Genomic DNA, 17,455 nt, shown 5'->3' with positions numbered 1-17,455 from the left:
GATTTGCCTAAAGAAATGTAATTGGCTGCTCTAGATGAGAACGTTTTTGTGTAGTTGGGACAAAATAGCAGAGGACACCAGTTGCATTTTGTATAAAGAAGATGGAAAAATACATTTTAATTTACTTATCTTTTTCAGTCAGATACCTTGTCATTTAAATCAGCTAGTGATCTTGTTTGCAACACTGAAGTAATGCATTATTCTCCCTTAAGGCATTCCTAATTTCACATCTATGGGAGGTGGGTTCCAGTGGTACCAGGCTGTTAATCTGCCTAAATTAAAAAGGTTTCTATGGCTTCTTGGCTTAGCTGGGAGGTCTCATGGCTCCAAAGCATCTTTTTTTGTTGTGTTTGCTCAGATTACAGAAATTTGCGTATTCTCAGAGTAACTACTTTTTCAAAACTTCTTTTTTTTCATGCTTTCCTAGTTAATTTAGTTAATTTAATGGGTATGTTTCACCACGTTGGTTGTTGCCAGCTGTTACAGATCTTAAATTGCTCTTTGGATCAAGAGTTCAATTTGGATCAATATTTAGGAATTAAGCCCTACTGTGATTCCGTGACTTCAGTTCTTGTGTGTAAAGCTTTTTTTAAAGTGCATTCTTTCACTGCTATGGCTTTTGTCTCTGAATATCTTCCCTTGCACAGGTGGCAGAATTAAAAAAAGTACCTGCCGATAGTGAAAAATCTATCAGCGAAACAATGTCTAAGAAAGAGCTTCTTGAAAAGAGGAAAGAGGAAGAAGAATTAAAACTCAAACAGGTTATAGACAGCCTTAAGCAAGAAACACAAGGACTTCAGACAGAAAAAGAGGTTTGAACTGCTTTGACTTAGTGCACTTGCTGTCTTAACTGATGTATAGCCTTTACACATGAATGAAATGATCACGAGATAGTTGTAAAATGCTTTTTTACATGACAAATGTGCTGTTTCATGTGTTAGTTCAGTGAAGCCTAACTGGGAAATTTATTTTGAATTTATAATCAGAGCTAAGTCATTCTTATTAAGTTTCTCTGCTTTCTATAGGGATCATGTGTCATCAAGTATGTTATTTGTGTATGCATGTTAAATAATTCTACGCTTCCATAACTTGAACACACTTTATTTTTCTCCCATCAAAAATGTTTAAACCAATCTGTTACTTAAATAAATGAACAGAGTTTGAAATTGTTTGTTCTGAGCCTCTCAAAAAGCTAGGCTCTGTCTTTGAATTAATGGACAGCTACTATAATACTTGGTTATTATTGCTGATAGTAGCTGTTCAATCACTAAGCACCTGAAGGCTAGAAATTTATCCTGTAAATTTGGAGGATTGTTTTCTGTAGTTGAAAACATGGTTTTATAGAATCATAGAATGTTTTGGGTTGGAAGGGACCTTAATGATCATCTGGTTCCATCTCCCTGCCATGGGCAGGCACACCTTCCACTAGAGCAAGTTGCTCCAAGCCCAATCCAGCCTGACATTGAACACTTGCAGGGATGGGGCAGCGAAAGCTTCTCTGGGCAACCTGTGCCAGGGCCTCACCACCCTCTGAAGAATTTTTTCCCATTTCATCTGCAATTTAGTACAATATGTAGGGCTCCTTCCAACTTTAAATTGAGAAAATGATACAAAGTTTGTATTGAAATGTTCCATGACAATTCCCTGGTGTTCTTAATGAGAAATGTCTTATTTAATTTCCATACAGAATATATTAATAAATTAAGAAATACTTGTTCTTCTAGATAGCATAACTGTTTTCTGCTGACAGAAGAGCTTGTAAAAGAACACACCCATTTCCTCTCTTTGTTTCCTACAGTTTGATTGATGTAAGAAATACCACAGTCGTCTGGTTTTAGTTGTAACATTGCTCATTTTTGCAGAGCAAAGAGGAGGAGCTTATGGAGTATATGAAAACAGTGAATGAAGCCCGTTCAAAGAGGGATGTTGCCCAGTCAGAACTTGAGATATATCTTGCCCGTCATAATACTGCTGTGTCTCAGTTAAATCAGGCAAAGGAGGCTCTGATGACTGTTTCAGAAACTCTTAATGCAAGGAAAGCTGCTATCAAAGAGATAAGTGTAAGATTACCCCAAGCAGAACAGGAGTTGAAGGAGGTGAGACTTGACTTCGTATGTAATTTCCTTACCACACAATGTTGCAACACACAAATCAAAATTCCACTCTTATTTTTAGCAATAATCAAGGTGAAAATAAAAGAAAAACTGTGCCAAAAAATAACATTTTAGAACTGTATTCTAATACTTGGTTAACCTGTAAAGTATTTGATTTCAGACTTATTTTTGGTTAATCAAATATTAACAATAAGCACTGAAATTAAATCCTACATATCCCTAATTATAATGATGAGACAAGTTAAAATAAATAAATGGCTCTGTTCCTGAGCCGCCTTCTAATTTCCCTTCTTGCTCCTCTCATTCCCCAAAGGAAAAAAAAATCCCACTACCTTGTCCTAAGCTTGATTCATGAATTCATAAACTGTCATATGTGTATCAAAGTGTACTAAATACTAGCAGAAGTATATCCAAATACCAGCCATTCTTCTGATAAATGTTTGCTACTTCTGCTTTTCAGTGGCTCTTTCACTGCCTACACAATCATGAATTTAAGACTCCATGGATAATTTTTGTGATTTTGAAGATAATGTCCTTTTTTTTTTTCTTAATTATTAGAAAGAAAATGAGCTTGAGAAACTAAGAAGAGAAGAAGAAAGTGCTAGGAAACTTGTTCAAAACCTGCGTCATAAAGTAGAAGAAGCCAAAAGTTCTTTAGCAATGAGTCGCAGTCGAGGAAGAGTGCTTGAGGCTCTGCTTCAGCATAAGAAAAGTGGAAATATTCCTGGACTATACGGAAGACTGGTAGATTTTAAATGGCTATTATACTTCTAAGTCTTAAACTGTATAGAAACAGAACAGTAATAGAGTGAAATGTAGAATTCCTCACTTTTCTGGTGCTATGAATTTGAATAGCAGAATATTGCAAATCCCATGGATTTGCTATAAAACAAAAAAATATTAAAAAAAAAAGAGGTTCCTCTACTCAGCACTAAATAAAGGCAATGGCTATGAGAAAAAATTTTTCCAAGAAATTTTTCCAAGATGGTGGACATCCCTGTACCCATTTGCCAGATCAGTACAGAACCCCATGCAGAAGTATAGGACTTGCTGGGTCCTACCAGACTTGACCAATGGTAGAACCATTCACAGCACACATTAAATGATCTTGTTAGGCCAGACTAAAATGCTGGCATATAAAATGTAACATTTGTCTACAGAAAATATATGAATGCTACTACACTGTTCTACCAGAAGCACTGCTTTTGAAGCTGAGTATATGAATTTCTACTATGGGAACAAGTCCATTAGGAATACATAAATAGCAGTGTGCAGGAGGAGACTGGTGTGGTATTATTTTACAAATTGCAGTCAAGGCTTCTTTCCCCCCCAGAAACCCCAAACAATTAGTTTGTTCTCTTTCTCTTTGAAATTTTGTCATTTATTTCATAATACCAAGACAAAACATAGATGCCAAGCTCATCACTGTACTTCTCTGTCTCCCTCCTGACCCCCAATTATTAGGGAGATTTGGGAGCTATCAATGAGAAATATGATGTTGCTATTTCATCATCTTGTGGTGCCTTAGACAACATCGTCGTCGATACAGTTGATACTGCACAGGCATGTGTGAATTTCTTGAAGGCAAAAAGAATCGGAGTTGCCACGTTTATAGCTCTGGACAAAGTAAGTACCAGTACTTCCTTCAGCAGGACAAATTGATGATTTAGCCTAATGTCACAGTGTTAATACTGTATGTGCATAATGTATTAATGTGTAAAAATATGTATTACATAGTAACATGCTGTATATGTATTGCTATGGAAAAGCTAAAATATAAAATACTCTAATAGGCTGTTCTACAAATGTGTTGTAGAACATTCTATAGCAAAGGGGACGTTTAGAGAGAATCACAAGGCCTTTTAGATACCTGTAGGTGTACAACAAATGTTTGGCATGTCTTGTAGAAGGAAGCTTTATTGTTAATTGCAGTACAACTGCATTTGTTTTAAAGCCTTAATGTGACTTAGAATAATGAAATGACCTAAATTTATCACCAGCAATCTCTCATTCATTTAATTACTTTTTTGTTGTAGATGGCTGTATGGGAAAAAAATCTTCAGAAAATCCCCACTCCGGAAAATGTTCCTCGGTTGTTTGATCTGGTGAAAGCAGCCGATGAGAAGCTTCGCCCGGCTTTTTACTTTGCATTACGCGATACTTTAGTAGCCAATAACTTGGAAGAAGCTACCAGAATAGCATTTCAAAAAGACAAAAGATGGAGGGTGGTAACGCTTCAAGGACAAATCATTGAACAGTCAGGTATTTAAGTGCAAAGTTGCAATTATATTTTCAGTTTTTCACAGGTGCTATCTAAACACGATAAGCTTGCTAACTTCTTTTCATCTATTTTACTTCAGGAACCATGACTGGTGGTGGGGCTAAAGTAATGAAGGGTAGAATGGGTTCCTCAGTTGCAATGGTTGTTTCAGAAGAAGAGGTCAGTACATAATCTTAATTCTGTCCAGCTACAGCAAATTTTCAGGTTTTTACTCCACTTTATTTCTGTGTTTTATGAGATCATAGACTGCTGTCTGTTGAGCAGGTGAATGAGGTTTTGCTTTACCAGGCAAATGATCCTACCTTATTTTTGTGTAGGTCAGTAAAATGGAATGTCAACTGCAGAAGGATTCTAAAAGAGCAGTACAGCGTGAAGAAGAGACATTACAACTTGAAGAAGCCATAAGCAAACGGCAACAAGATGTTCGGGAAATGAAAAACAATTTAGAAAAGTATTCAGCAAGTATTAAGGTGAACAAGTTTCTTATTAAGACAGTATCTGGGCTCCATCAATGTGCAGGGGGATGACTCAGCCTCTGCTTAACATTGTCCTTGTTAGTGTCAAGAGTCTCCGAAATACAGAATTCCGACACAGTTGTGTTTTTTCTGTAGAATTTACCTGAACAAGAAATTCATCTGAAAACCCACATTAAGGAACTTGAAGCCAATGTAACTGCTACTGCTCCGGACAAAACTAAACAGAATGAGTTGGAAAAAGTCCTTAATGGTTATAAAAAAGGTACATTTTGTGGAGAAGGGATTAAAGATAAAAATCATAGTCATATTCTTTCACTAAACCAGGAATGAATGGTTACAGCTTTGTTCTTTCAGTCTGCCAGTTGCAGAACCATATCTTGGGTTGGAACCCCTCTTCTTCAAAGGGAGAGGTAAAAAGTGTCTTGAGATTAGAGAGTGAGGACCTTTAGATATTTACGGCTGTGTTACAGCCAGATTCATAGGGAAACTGAGTTTAACTGGGGGAAGAATTGTTAATGTGGAGGTAATAATATTAAAGTCTGTTATTATTGCTGTGCTCTGACTGGCCTGTTATGTGACTAAGATGAATACCCTGTAGTCTGTTGTGGGCACAATGTACCCCCGTTCTTCTTGTGAAAGAAGTTGACTTTGAGAACGGGAATAACAGCTACGCTGAAGAAAGTGGTAGCTTAGGAAAGTAAACCTTGACTGTTTGAATTTCTTGCTCAGGGAGTAAAACACATTTCCCTTCCCCCACAATTCTGCTTTGATAGCATTTTAGGAAAGAGAAAATATATACACTACTGTGGACTCCCTCTATGCCTCTTGGGAACAGTATAGCATCAAGAGAGTATGAATGCTTTACTTCCTCAAATAATGCTAAGGTTTGATGTTATAAATATCTTCTCTAACATTTCTACTAAGTAACGGAGAGACACAAACCTATGTTCTCCTCTGGAGAGATGACTGCCTTCCACCTTGCCTGTCTCTGCTTTACCCCTACTGGCCCCAAAAGGAAATTGTAAATCTGTAGCAAACACAGTGGGGGATTTTGTTTTGCCCTTAGAATGGTAAGGTGCTGCGGTGTTCAGTTTTTGAAAGCTGTTCGACTTATTAAAATGGTTTTGTTCAGTTTTAAGTATAAGCTAAATTAGGGGAACTTTTAAGGTAGATTAGGCTATTCAATATGTGTAGTAACTATACAGTAACACTAGCTGCTGAGCAACGGTTAGCAGCCAGTTCTTAGAGCTTAACTTTGGAGCATCTTCCCATTAAATAAATGCCAAGAATGAGCTTTTTATGTGCTATCTTATCTGTTTAAATCCTTTATACACAGTAAGTAATATAACTTAAATTTTTGGTTTGCACCAAAAGAAGCTGCTGCGATATCACAGTGTCAGAAAGATGTGGGTGGTAATTTTAATTTTAGCCACAGTAAAAAAGAAAAAAAAACACCAAAAAAAACCCAAAACATTTTTCACAGTATAAAGAAATAGGTGCACGTCTCAATATATTTATGCAGCATAGCTTTTTATCACTTAAATCTTACTGTGCTGCAGTAGTCTGGTGTTCATAGAGGCATCTCAATGACCTTAACTCTTAATCAACAGATTATGACTGCGCTGCTGAGAAAGCTGGTGAAATAGAAAGTGAAGTTAAGCGATTACATAACCTCATAATTGATACCAATAATCAAAAACTTAAACCACATCAAGACAAACTTAACAAGATCAACAAAGAAATAGACGGATGTTTTTCAACTATTACTAAAGCCCAGGTAGCAGTCAAGACTGCGAACAGGTACGATATGTGTCAGTGGTCTCAGCTGCTTTAGGCTGCAACTGTGGCTGTGGTTCCTGCCCGATTACATTTGGACATTTGCAGGGGGAATTGGTCAGGCCAGGGGACATGGTTTTCCCCTCTTTATGGCAGGAGGCAAAGAGGGGGTAGAAGGTAATAATATTTTAACTCTAAACTGATTTACGCCAGGGTTAGACAGGTTCTTAATTAAGAACCATAATCTTTGTGAATTAGTGTATGTTACAGACCTAGAAAGCTTAGTGAAACCTGACCAGGGAAGAGACATGTCAGCCTTCAAATAGCTGTATATGTTGGCATCGGTACCCATGAGATATTTCCTTGGTTTAAGGACCCTCCATAGCGAAAAATCCTGTGATCTTAATGTCTTTATTTCCAGTCACATCTTAATACCAAATATTGCTTATCTCAAGGAGGTAAAGGGAAATAAAATGCTGTAGTTTTTAATAGGGAGCTTAAAATTAATGTTTAATTGGTATTTTTTTGCTAATATTTGCCTATCACTAAAATGCAACATTTCAGGATAAAGATTCAAATTAACACTTAATTACCATGTAGCAGGGCACTTCAAATCTGAAGGGACTCAATCTATTATAAGGCATGTCAGGAAATAAAATGTGATACTTTTTATATTAGCTCAACATAAAAATAACAAATACTTAGAACAAATGTCAAACTGCCTCAGAAAGAACAAATTAAGTGATTTAGACTTCCTTGCTGTATGCTTTAGGAAGGCAACTTTGGTTTTACTTGGATATTTAGGGAGTATGAGAGTTTGTCGATAAATGAGCACTTCCTATTTGGTTGTCAGTAGTTACTGAGCATGCTTTATAGGTAAGATTGTGTGTCTATATTTTATGTCATATTTGCACTCACGTGAGGAATACAAACCTCTACACATGCAGAAACGTGAAAAAATCTGAAGGTGCTCTTCTTCACATGGAGAAAGAATTGGAAGACAATGAGAAAGAAATTAAAGACTTAATGAAAGAACTGACTGAACTGGAAGCCAAAGCTGCTGAGGTTATGAATGACTGCAGGCAAGCCGAAGTAAGTGTCATGTTAACTTGGTGTAATCCTTCATAGAGGATGCAGCATGTGAAATCAATTTTAGATAGTAGTTGTTGTACCAGAATTGTTCTAAGGCCTGATGTCGGTCAGACTTCGTCCTCAGACATTCCAGGCACACCCAGCCAAGGGCCTGTGTTACCAGATAGTACCTTCATGTAGTTAAAAAAAGTTACCCTGCTATTTAAGCCCCGGACTTGACAATGCTGGCCTAAAGTATCTCTTTTTCTCAATTACTCTACTACTCATTCTCCAAAAATTCCCATGGGGATAAAACGGCAAAGAATGTTATTTTCTGTATCCTGCAATATATTGTATGCATTCACACAAAATAAGTAATTTTTTTAATCAAAGTTGGCTGTTAAATACAGATGATGAGGGGAGAAAAATGGTGTGAACCAGTCCTAGTAAGCAGTCTGGTCTTCAGGTGAAGTCAGGATGTTGAGTTATATCCTTATTAGATCCTAGTTACATTCTTCTATTCTGCTCTTGTGCAAATGTTATATAGTAGCAGAGTGACATTCCATGATGGTCAGGAAATGGGAATGATTGGGTTTGGGGAGGGTTTTTTTTGTTTGTTTGTTTGGGGTTTTTTTGTTTGTCTGTTTTTTTTATACTTACCTGGAAATACATCTTGAGTCGATTTTCTGAAGCTAAAAAATAAATGAATGAAATCAAGTTTCCCAAAGAAATTGTGGTTTAAAACTTGCTTAAGAATAGAAGATTTTTTTCTTTCCCCCAGCTATGTGGTACTTTAGTTTACATCCAGATTTATCTATGAGAAACAGTGAAAACAACCAGGATGGCTGAAATTCTTCCAAATAAAGCTGTTTCTTTGAGACTGCCTGTCTCTAAAACTGCCTTTTAGCTAAAAACTTCCCAGTGTAGGACTTGTTTGACCCAGATCTGGAAACAAAATATAAACTGCAGCATATTTTCAGTCATTTGATAATTCAGTGACCAGGTTAGTCTAAATACAAGAATATATTATTTATATCAATACTTTGGATTGTGGAGAGTAAGTTCTGTGAATAATATCATGAAAGCAAACCTATCACCTGTGAAAAGGGGTAACATTTTTGTAGGCAACTGTTTAATGTGCTTTTTTGGTCATTTCTGTTTAGGAAGAGTTGCCAGGACTTCAACAGGAATATCATGATTTACTCCAGGAGATTAAAACCATTCAGGATGAGGAACATGCACTTCAAAAGGAAGCTCTTAATATTAAGCTGAAAATGGAACAAATTCACAGCCATATTTCTGCACACCAGTCAAAGATGAAATACTGGCAAAAAGAGGTAAGGAAATAGTTCAGTTCCAAAAACTAGAACTGTGAGATCGCAAAGGATTAATACATTAACATTAGAAAACAGATAATTTGGGAGAAAATTCATATTCGGCTCACAGTTTGTGTTTATGCTATGAGAAAAACAACTCTAAAAAAGATAACCTTTCAGTCTTTCTTTGATCTACGTGCAAGGTTATAGATGAGTTGTGAACTCAGTGGTTTGGTTTCTAGCTTTTCAAGTTTATTAATTCATGAAAGAACAATAGAATAATTAGAATTGACACAACACTGAGTAATTAAGAGCAATGAGGGTAAAATAAGTAGGCCATAAATGGCAACCAGGAGAATTTTTGTGTCTGCATATCCTCTCTGTGCACACTAAAAAAGGTTTCAAAAGGGTAGGCATCCTCACAGATGAGAGAAGCAAAGTGGAGTAAGGTGCTGACAATTAAACTACAAGTTATGCATAAGTGTACTCAGTGCTGTGTCCACTAATTTGTTCTTTACTAAATGGCAAGGCCTTCTCCTTGAAAGCATTTTGCCTTAAACTTGTAGTCTATTTGGTGTATCAAATTGCCTTTCCCCAGTTATACATAACTGGGCCAGTAGGAATTCCTTGGGGCCAGGAAGAAATTCTGCTTCTCATATTGCTGCTTGAACCAGCTCATGGGATAAATTGGAGCTAGTGGGAGCAAGGAATGCTGACTCCAGTGCTAGAACACCTAGCTTCTCAGACTCAGGGTGGTATGTGAGCAGGACTGCTGGCAGTCTTCCTGCAGGCAAGCACACAGACAGCTTTGCACAGAGCTTCTTGCAGTCACAACCATTCTCACAGCTCCCATTGAGTTGAACAAGCTAGTTCTAATCACTGCCTGATGTATGGTGTGTTAATGTCACAAGTGTGATCAGTTGTTGGGAAGGGCTTTAAATTCTGGAAACAGTTCTGCACAGAATCCTGACATTTTCTGGCCCATGGGCTGGTGGATTACAAAGTCAGTAGAAGGCAATGCTGGTTTGGTTTTCCTGGTCTACAGAAACAGCAAAAATGAAGTGTGTGCCCAGGGAGGTATGCTTGGAGACAAGGCTAGTTAGATGCCTGGAGCTCATAAAGCTACCTTTTCATTATATGTCCTTTCTACTTCATATTTAAACTTATAATAGAGGTAGGGATCTAGGCCAGCAGATGATCTTGCAAAGCACAGTTTACGTGAAGAATCTTTGAAGGTTTTGAGATTGGAAGCTTCAGTATATTGTATAACATAGTATATAACATAGAAAATGTTTATTTTAGAAATATGTTCATGTGATAATGAATGTGATCTTTAAAGATTTCTAGTAACTGGTTTTGAATTTTAGATGTCAAAATTATTACTGCACTCCATAGAAGATAAACCACCTGAAGAACTTCCAGTACTAAGTCAAGAAGAGCTGGAGGCTCTCAAGGATCCCAATGTTATCACTAATCAAATAGCTCTCCTGGAAGCCCAGTGTAATGAAATAAAACCCAACCTTGGTGCTATTGCAGAATACAAGAAGAAGGTAAGATTAATTACTGCCATGCAGTGATGGGATTCATCGTTTCAATATTGTATTGCCTGTTTGTACAGCTGGTACACCCCTCACTGAAGGTAAGTTCTGTATCTGCAGCTTTGTTATTTTCCGGTACTAGAATCTGTAGAGAATCAGTATCTTTGCTTTTGAACTATGGTGGTAACCGTCCAGTTGTGTGATATTTCTATCGGTGACTGCTCAAACACGTCCTGCAGTTATAAAAATGCACTCGCTATTGCCTATAGGCATACCAGGAAATGTTGATCCCATTCTTCTTCAGTTCCTTTTTTTTGGAAAATAATATGGAATACTTGGATTTTATCTCTCTGAGTATTTGTTAGCTTGCCCTTAGCCATGTCAAAGTTGTCTCTAGGAGCTTATGTATGCCTTCTATATTTGGTGCCATCAGTGTCAGATGAAGACAACTTTCTCCTGTGAAACTTCATGGACTTACAGAATGGTTTGGGTTAGGAGGGACCTGAAAGATCCTCCAGTTCCAACCCCTCTGCCATAGGCAGCAACACCTTCCACTAGACCAGGTGGGCCAAAGCCCCATCCAACCTGGCCTTGAACACTTAGGTTATACAGTTTATTTAGAAGTCAAGAAGAAACTTTACTTATATAAAGTCAACCAGTTGACAGTCTAGACAGACCCACAACACCACACACTAGGAATTTTTTCTCCTTACAATACTTGCTTCAGTAATATTGGACTATTCAACAGATTAAATATTTTCTTATTTTAACATGGATTTTCCACCAGCAACATAGAGAGTAGAAGAAAGAAAAAAAAGAGATAGTTTGGTTTGTTCTTATGTTTTCAAGGCTGGTAACCATTCTGGGAAAAATGAATTTTCAATGGTAGGAAAAACAGGTTTAAAATTGAAATTAAGGAGATAGTTTCTTTTACTGTACTTTTTTTTTTTCTGTTTGTTTTTTTTTTTTTTCTACAGGAAGAGCTGTACTTGAAACACGTGGCTGAACTGGATGACATTACCAATGAGAGAGACAAATTCAGACAAGCTTTTGAAGATCTCCGGAAACAAAGACTGAATGAGTTTATGGCAGGATTTAATGTAATAACAAATAAACTGAAGGAGAACTACCAGATGCTTACACTGGGAGGGGATGCAGAGTTAGAACTTGTGGACAGTCTGGATCCTTTCTCCGAGGGAATCATGTTTAGGTTTGTCAAAATATGTTGTAGTATTGCTCTAATTCTTAATTATTGTATTCCTTTTTTTATCAGTCTCCTTTTTAGTTTTTCACTGATACCAGCTAACCAAGAGAGGTGCTGGCAAGGTGCTGACTAAAGCCATAGCTTTTTAGCACTGAGATCCATTTCTCCTGGAGAAATGAGTAACTAACAGCAGTTAAAAAGTAATTTGAAGTAATTTCTCAGAGTTCCTTAATTCCCAACTTGTTTCATTCTGCCTAGGGACTAGTGTCAATCATAGTGGTAACTACAGATTATTCTGTCATAAATGCTTCTAGGATTACATTAATCACATACATGAATAAGAGCAGAATAGCACTTTTGAAAGATAAATAGCAGTTCCTTCAGTTCTTGCAGCTCCTGCAGAATACAGCCATGTGTTTGAGTTCCAGAAAAAACTGTCTGACCATGTCACTCTGCGTGTACCCAGGGAGTTACTCTTCGGGGAAGAGAAATAATCCACTTTACTTCCTCTCCGCTGCAGAGGACTGAGAGCACCAAGCAGCTCATCCATGGTTTTAGTCAAGCTTCTTTATGCATCTGTGTCTTCCAAGAATTCCACCTACCTCATTACTTGCTTTTCACCACAACATACTTATAACTTACAAATTCTTGATTTGTTTCAGCGTTCGGCCTCCCAAGAAAAGTTGGAAGAAGATATTTAACCTATCGGGAGGAGAGAAGACCCTTAGTTCACTGGCTCTAGTTTTTGCTCTCCACCATTACAAGCCAACGCCACTTTATTTTATGGATGAAATTGACGCAGCACTTGACTTCAAAAATGTATCCATTGTAGCATTTTACATATATGTAAGTATTTAATGGTAACTGCTGTATTATTTTTTTTTCTCAGATATTTTCTTCTCTGCCAGGGAAAATGAAATGGTAACATAGTTAAGGCCAGATTTAAAAATCCAGAATAACAGAGCATTAAGTGGAAGTGATGTGGTAAGCAGACTTCCAGAATGGTTCTTAGCATGATTTTTTTCTAAGTTGCTCAGTCTGACACTTTACTGAAATGAGGCGACTTGTTAGAGGATTTACGTATTTTTTCCTTCTAAATCCTGTTTCAAAGCTGCCTAAAGAATACTGGAATTTACCAAAGGTGCCACATTTCCATACATTTTTGCTGCTATTGCTTCCTCCTTAAAATGAATATGCTTTCTGCAAAGCCACCAGCTGTAATCATCTGAGAACAGAGTAACTTGTTTAGCTCTTAGTAACATGTTTGTGCATCCAATCTCATTATTTCATTCTTGGGAGCAGCCAAGGTTCCTGGGTTCTATACTCCCATTTCATTAATATGGGCTGTTTCCCACAGGCTTCTTAGATCTGAGCCTTTGTTAGCGTCTTGGTTTTTTTCTTTCATGCTTTTAAAAATTTTGTCATTACCATATTAAGTGAGGAAAACATTTACATTACTGCAGTTCCAGTTGCTAATTTAAACTTAAAATTTTCAGAATTCTCCAAAGTATAACCACCAGTTTTGGGAATGCCCTAAAAGTGACAGATTATGATCTATACTTGAAATTAGTGAAACACTTTGAAAATACCTGCCTGCAGCTGTAGTTTTAAACTTTCCTTCCACAATGCCTGTGTTTTCACAAAGGAGGGTGATTTGGTAGAGCAAAGTGATTTCAACTGCAGCATAGACTAGCACTTCAATTTAATACTTAGTATAGCTTAGCTCTTAAATGAAAATCATGGCTTAGTACAGAGCTGTAGCTGATATCTTGTATACAGCCAGAGCCAAGGGCATCATACCTTGGCTTTGCTTCTCCTGCCCAATGCTCTCAAGATTTCCACAAGGCTTGGAGGACTGGTGAACTTCCAGTGATGGTGCGAAATTCTTAAGGTTGGCTTTATTTCTAAAGTACCACAGATTTAGATATCTTATCTATTGTTCCACCTCAGGATCACAACACTAGCATTTTTCAAGGCTTGTCCTCGTTAGCAAAGGGCTTGCTTTCCCCTGGTCTCAGTTCATGGAAATAGGTTTTGTTTCTTTTTCATCCCTAAAGCAACCCTTGCTGTAACAGTTCTGGTAACTTGGCAATACCTGCCTTCTTGCGGAACTCATGTTAAAACCGTGCTGAATATCATCTCTGGAAAGAAATTATGCACGTTGCATTGAATTCACTCAAGTAGGTGATGTAAAAGGTAAAAGGAGGAAACACATTCTGAAGTAATCATGGGGGATTTTAACTTCCCTGATGTTTGCTGGAAGGAGCACTCAGCAACCCAGCCACAGTCCAGGAGGTTCCTCCAGTGTATGGATGATAACTTCCTCCTGCAAATGGTGGATGAGCCAACCAGGAGAGGAGCGCTGCTGGATCTCATCCTCACTAACAAGGAGGGTCTGGTTGAAGCAGTAAGGGTTGAGCGCTGCCTTGGTTGCAGCGATCACGAGATGGTGGAGTTCAGGATCTTGTGTGGTAGGACTAGTAGAATACCAAGTAGAATTGCAACCCTGGACTTTAGCAGGGCAAACTTTGGCCTTTTCAAGCAATTGCTAGGGGAAATCCCATGGGCAAGGCTGTTTGAAGGTAAAGGGGCCCAAGATAGTTGGTTGGCATTCCAGGATTGCTTTTTCCGAGCTCAAGATTGAAGCATCCCGACACATAGGAAGTCAAGGAAGAGGGCCAGGAGACCTGCGTGGCTAAATAGGGAATTGCTGGGTATGCTCAAGTGGAAGAGGAGAGTTTACAGGTCATGGAAGGAGGGGCTGGCCACTTTGGAGGAATAGAAGGCTGCTGCTAGAGGATGTAGGAAGGCAGCTAGGATGACTAAGGCCTCCTTAGAATTAAACCTGGCAAGAAGGGTCAAGGACAGCAAAAAGAGCTTTTTCAAATACATGGCAGACAAAACTAACACCAGAGGCAATGTAGGCCCACTGATGAACGAGATGGGTGCCCTGGTGACAGAAGATACAGAGATGGCAGAGTTACTGAATGCCTTCTTTGTCTCTGTCTACTCTGCTGCGGGCAGTCCTGAAGAGCCCTGTACCCCTGAGACCTTAGATGAAGTCAGGTCAACGGAGTGGTTTGCCTTAGTCGATGAGGAATGGGTTAGAGACCAGTTGAGCAATCTGGACATCCATAAATCCATGGGTCCAGATGGGATGCACCCGCGGGTGCTGAGGGAACTGGCGGAAGTCATTGCTAGACCACTCTCCATCATCTTTACCAAGTCTTGGGAAACGGGAGAGGTGCCTGAGGACTGGAGGAAAGCAAATGTCACTCCAGTCTTCAAAAAGGGCAAGAAGGAGGACCCGGGTAACTATAGACCGGTCAGCCTCACCTCCATCCCTGGGAAAGTGATGGAACACCTTATCCTTGGTGCCATCTTAAGGCATATCAAAGATAAGAGCGTTATGAGGGGCAGTCAACATGGCTTCACCAAGGGGAAATCATGCTTGGCCAATCTCTTAGCCTTTTATGAGGAAATAACACAGTGGATGGATGATGGCAGAGCGGTGGATGTGGTCTACCTTGACTTCAGCAAAGCATTTGACACAGTCTCCCACAGCATCCTCACAGCTAAATTGAGGAAGTGTGGTCTGGATGATCAGGTAGTGAGGTGGACTGCGAACTGGCTGAAGGAGAGAAGCCAGAGAGTTGTAGTCTATGGGGTGGAGTCTAGTTGGAGGCCTGTAACTAGTGGAGTGCCTCAAGGGTCAGTACTGGGACCGGTATTATTTAATGTATTCATCAGTGATTTAGACGAGGGAATTGAATGTACTATCAGCAAGTTTGCTGATGACACTAAGCTGGGAGGAGTGGCTGACACGCCAGAAGGCTGTGCTGCCATCCAGCGAGACCTGGACAGGCTGGAGAGTTGGGCAGGGAGTAACTTGATGAAATGTAACAAGGGAAAGTGTAGAGTCCTGCATCTGGGCAGGAACAACCCCAGGTTCCAGTATAGGTTGGGGAACGACCTGTTAGAGAGCAGTGTAGGGGAGAGGGACCTGGGGGTCCTAGTGGACGACAGGATGACCATGAGCCAACACTGTGCCCTTGTGGCCAAGAAGGCCAATGGCATCCTGAGGTGTATTAGAAGGGCGGTGGTTAGTAGGTCGAGAGAGGTCCTCCTTCCCCTCTACTCTGCCCTGGTGAGACCGCATCTGGAGTATTTTGTCCAGTTCTGGGCCCCTCAGTTCAAGAAGGACAGGGAGCTGCTGGAGAGAGTCCAGCACAGGGCAACGAAGATGATTAAGGGAGTGGAGCATCTCCCTTATGAGGAAAGACTGAGGGAGCTGGGTCTCTATAGTTTGGAGAAGAGAAGACTGAGGGGTGACCTTATCAGTGTCTATAAATATATAAAGGGAGAGTGTCACGAGGATGGAGCCAGGCTCTACTCAGTGGCAAACAATGATAGGACAAGGGGTAATGGGTACAAACTGGAACACAAGAGGTTCCACTTAAACTTGAGAAGAAACTTCTTCTCAGTGAGGGTGACGGAACACTGGAACAGGCTGCCCAGGGAGGTTGTGGAGTCTCCTTCCCTGGAGACATTCAAAACCCACCTGGACACATTCCTGTGTAATATTATCTAGGTGTTCCTGCTCCGGCAGGGGGATTGGACTATATGATCTTTCGAGGTCCCTTCCAATCTCTAGCATACTGTGATACTGTAAATCACAGCCTCACGCTGACTGCCATGCTGGGAGTGTGCTGTGCACAGGCAGAAAACAGAGCAGGAACTGTCACCATCACGATTTGTTGAGTGACGCACTTGTAGCTATGTATTCCTTAGTTCCTAAGATGTGAACATAGGGATCATATGGGAATGCAGTTTTGAAAAACTATGGGCTGACACAAACAAATTCTGTTTCAGGAGCAAACGAAAAATGCACAGTTCATCGTCATCTCCCTGCGGAACAACATGTTTGAGATTGCAGACAGGTTAATTGGAATTTATAAGACTCATAATACGACGAAAAGCGTGGCAACTAACCCAAAAGATATTGCAGCTAAAGGACTAGATGAACTGAAGGCTGTTGGCTCCGATACAGCTGAAACGTAGAGTGCACTTGCATTCCCATTGCTGCTGTTTCATGTAATATACTTTTTCATTTGAAATTAATTTTATTCTATGCTTGAGCTTTTTAATCAACCAGCCTCAATAAATTTGATTTTTTTTTTGTAATTATGAAGTCTATATATTATAATCCTAGATTTTCTGTTTTAGTCAGTTCATCAAATTATTTCCTAAATTATGTATTCAGATGCATCTTAATACTCCAGGTATAGGTTTTATGTCGATGCTTGGGTTCCACATTTAGTTTTAAATGCCTTTTTTTCCATGTGTTTATTAGAAATTGCTTTTAAATGTCATCAGTGTCCTGTAACATTTTATGGTATGAGTTCCAGTAAGTCAGGTCAGTATATGTACCATTTACATGTGTATAATGTCGTATGTCCTGCTGCATGGTTTGGGAAACAGACAGTTGTAGCCATCTTGTAGCAACTTGTTTCAGTTTAGGAAGCTGCCCTTCTGTTACTTTCCTCTCCCCTGCCCCAGGCCAGGGCATGCGCTTGGGATGAAGTATGGGGGGGTTGTGTTTTTTTGTGTTGTTTCACGTTTGTTTGGGTTTTTTGGGGGTTGGGGGTGCGTTATTCTGAGCTTTTTGTGGGTTGTTGT

The 17,455-nt window shown here is 39.2% G+C and overlaps 1 protein-coding gene across 2 annotated transcripts in view; it reads left to right on the top strand.

Annotated features, from left to right (window-relative positions):
* Positions 1–16,876, top strand: part of SMC4 (structural maintenance of chromosomes 4) — a 38,194-nt gene extending 21,318 nt beyond the window's left edge. For both annotated transcript variants that reach the window (XM_057421800.1, XM_057421801.1), the window contains 15 exons: positions 648–812; positions 1,863–2,096; positions 2,673–2,858; positions 3,579–3,740; positions 4,151–4,376; positions 4,475–4,554; positions 4,713–4,865; positions 5,007–5,133; positions 6,482–6,671; positions 7,595–7,739; positions 8,882–9,055; positions 10,402–10,584; positions 11,550–11,782; positions 12,439–12,622; positions 16,649–16,876. In XM_057421800.1, the coding sequence (XP_057277783.1) occupies positions 648–812; positions 1,863–2,096; positions 2,673–2,858; positions 3,579–3,740; positions 4,151–4,376; positions 4,475–4,554; positions 4,713–4,865; positions 5,007–5,133; positions 6,482–6,671; positions 7,595–7,739; positions 8,882–9,055; positions 10,402–10,584; positions 11,550–11,782; positions 12,439–12,622; positions 16,649–16,837 (2,631 nt within the window). In that variant the 3' untranslated portion in view covers positions 16,838–16,876. The remainder of the gene's footprint in view (positions 1–647; positions 813–1,862; positions 2,097–2,672; positions 2,859–3,578; positions 3,741–4,150; positions 4,377–4,474; positions 4,555–4,712; positions 4,866–5,006; positions 5,134–6,481; positions 6,672–7,594; positions 7,740–8,881; positions 9,056–10,401; positions 10,585–11,549; positions 11,783–12,438; positions 12,623–16,648) is intronic.
* The last annotated feature ends 579 nt before the right edge of the window (positions 16,877–17,455 follow it).

The sequence above is a fragment of the Pezoporus wallicus genome, unplaced genomic scaffold (assembly GCF_028554395.1).
Source record: "Pezoporus wallicus isolate ANWC-B61680 ecotype Strahan unplaced genomic scaffold, APGP_CSIRO_Pwel_v1 scaffold_7402, whole genome shotgun sequence".
NCBI classification, from domain to species: domain Eukaryota; kingdom Metazoa; phylum Chordata; class Aves; order Psittaciformes; family Psittacidae; genus Pezoporus; species Pezoporus wallicus.
This window is presented reverse-complemented; position numbering and strand designations above follow the sequence as displayed.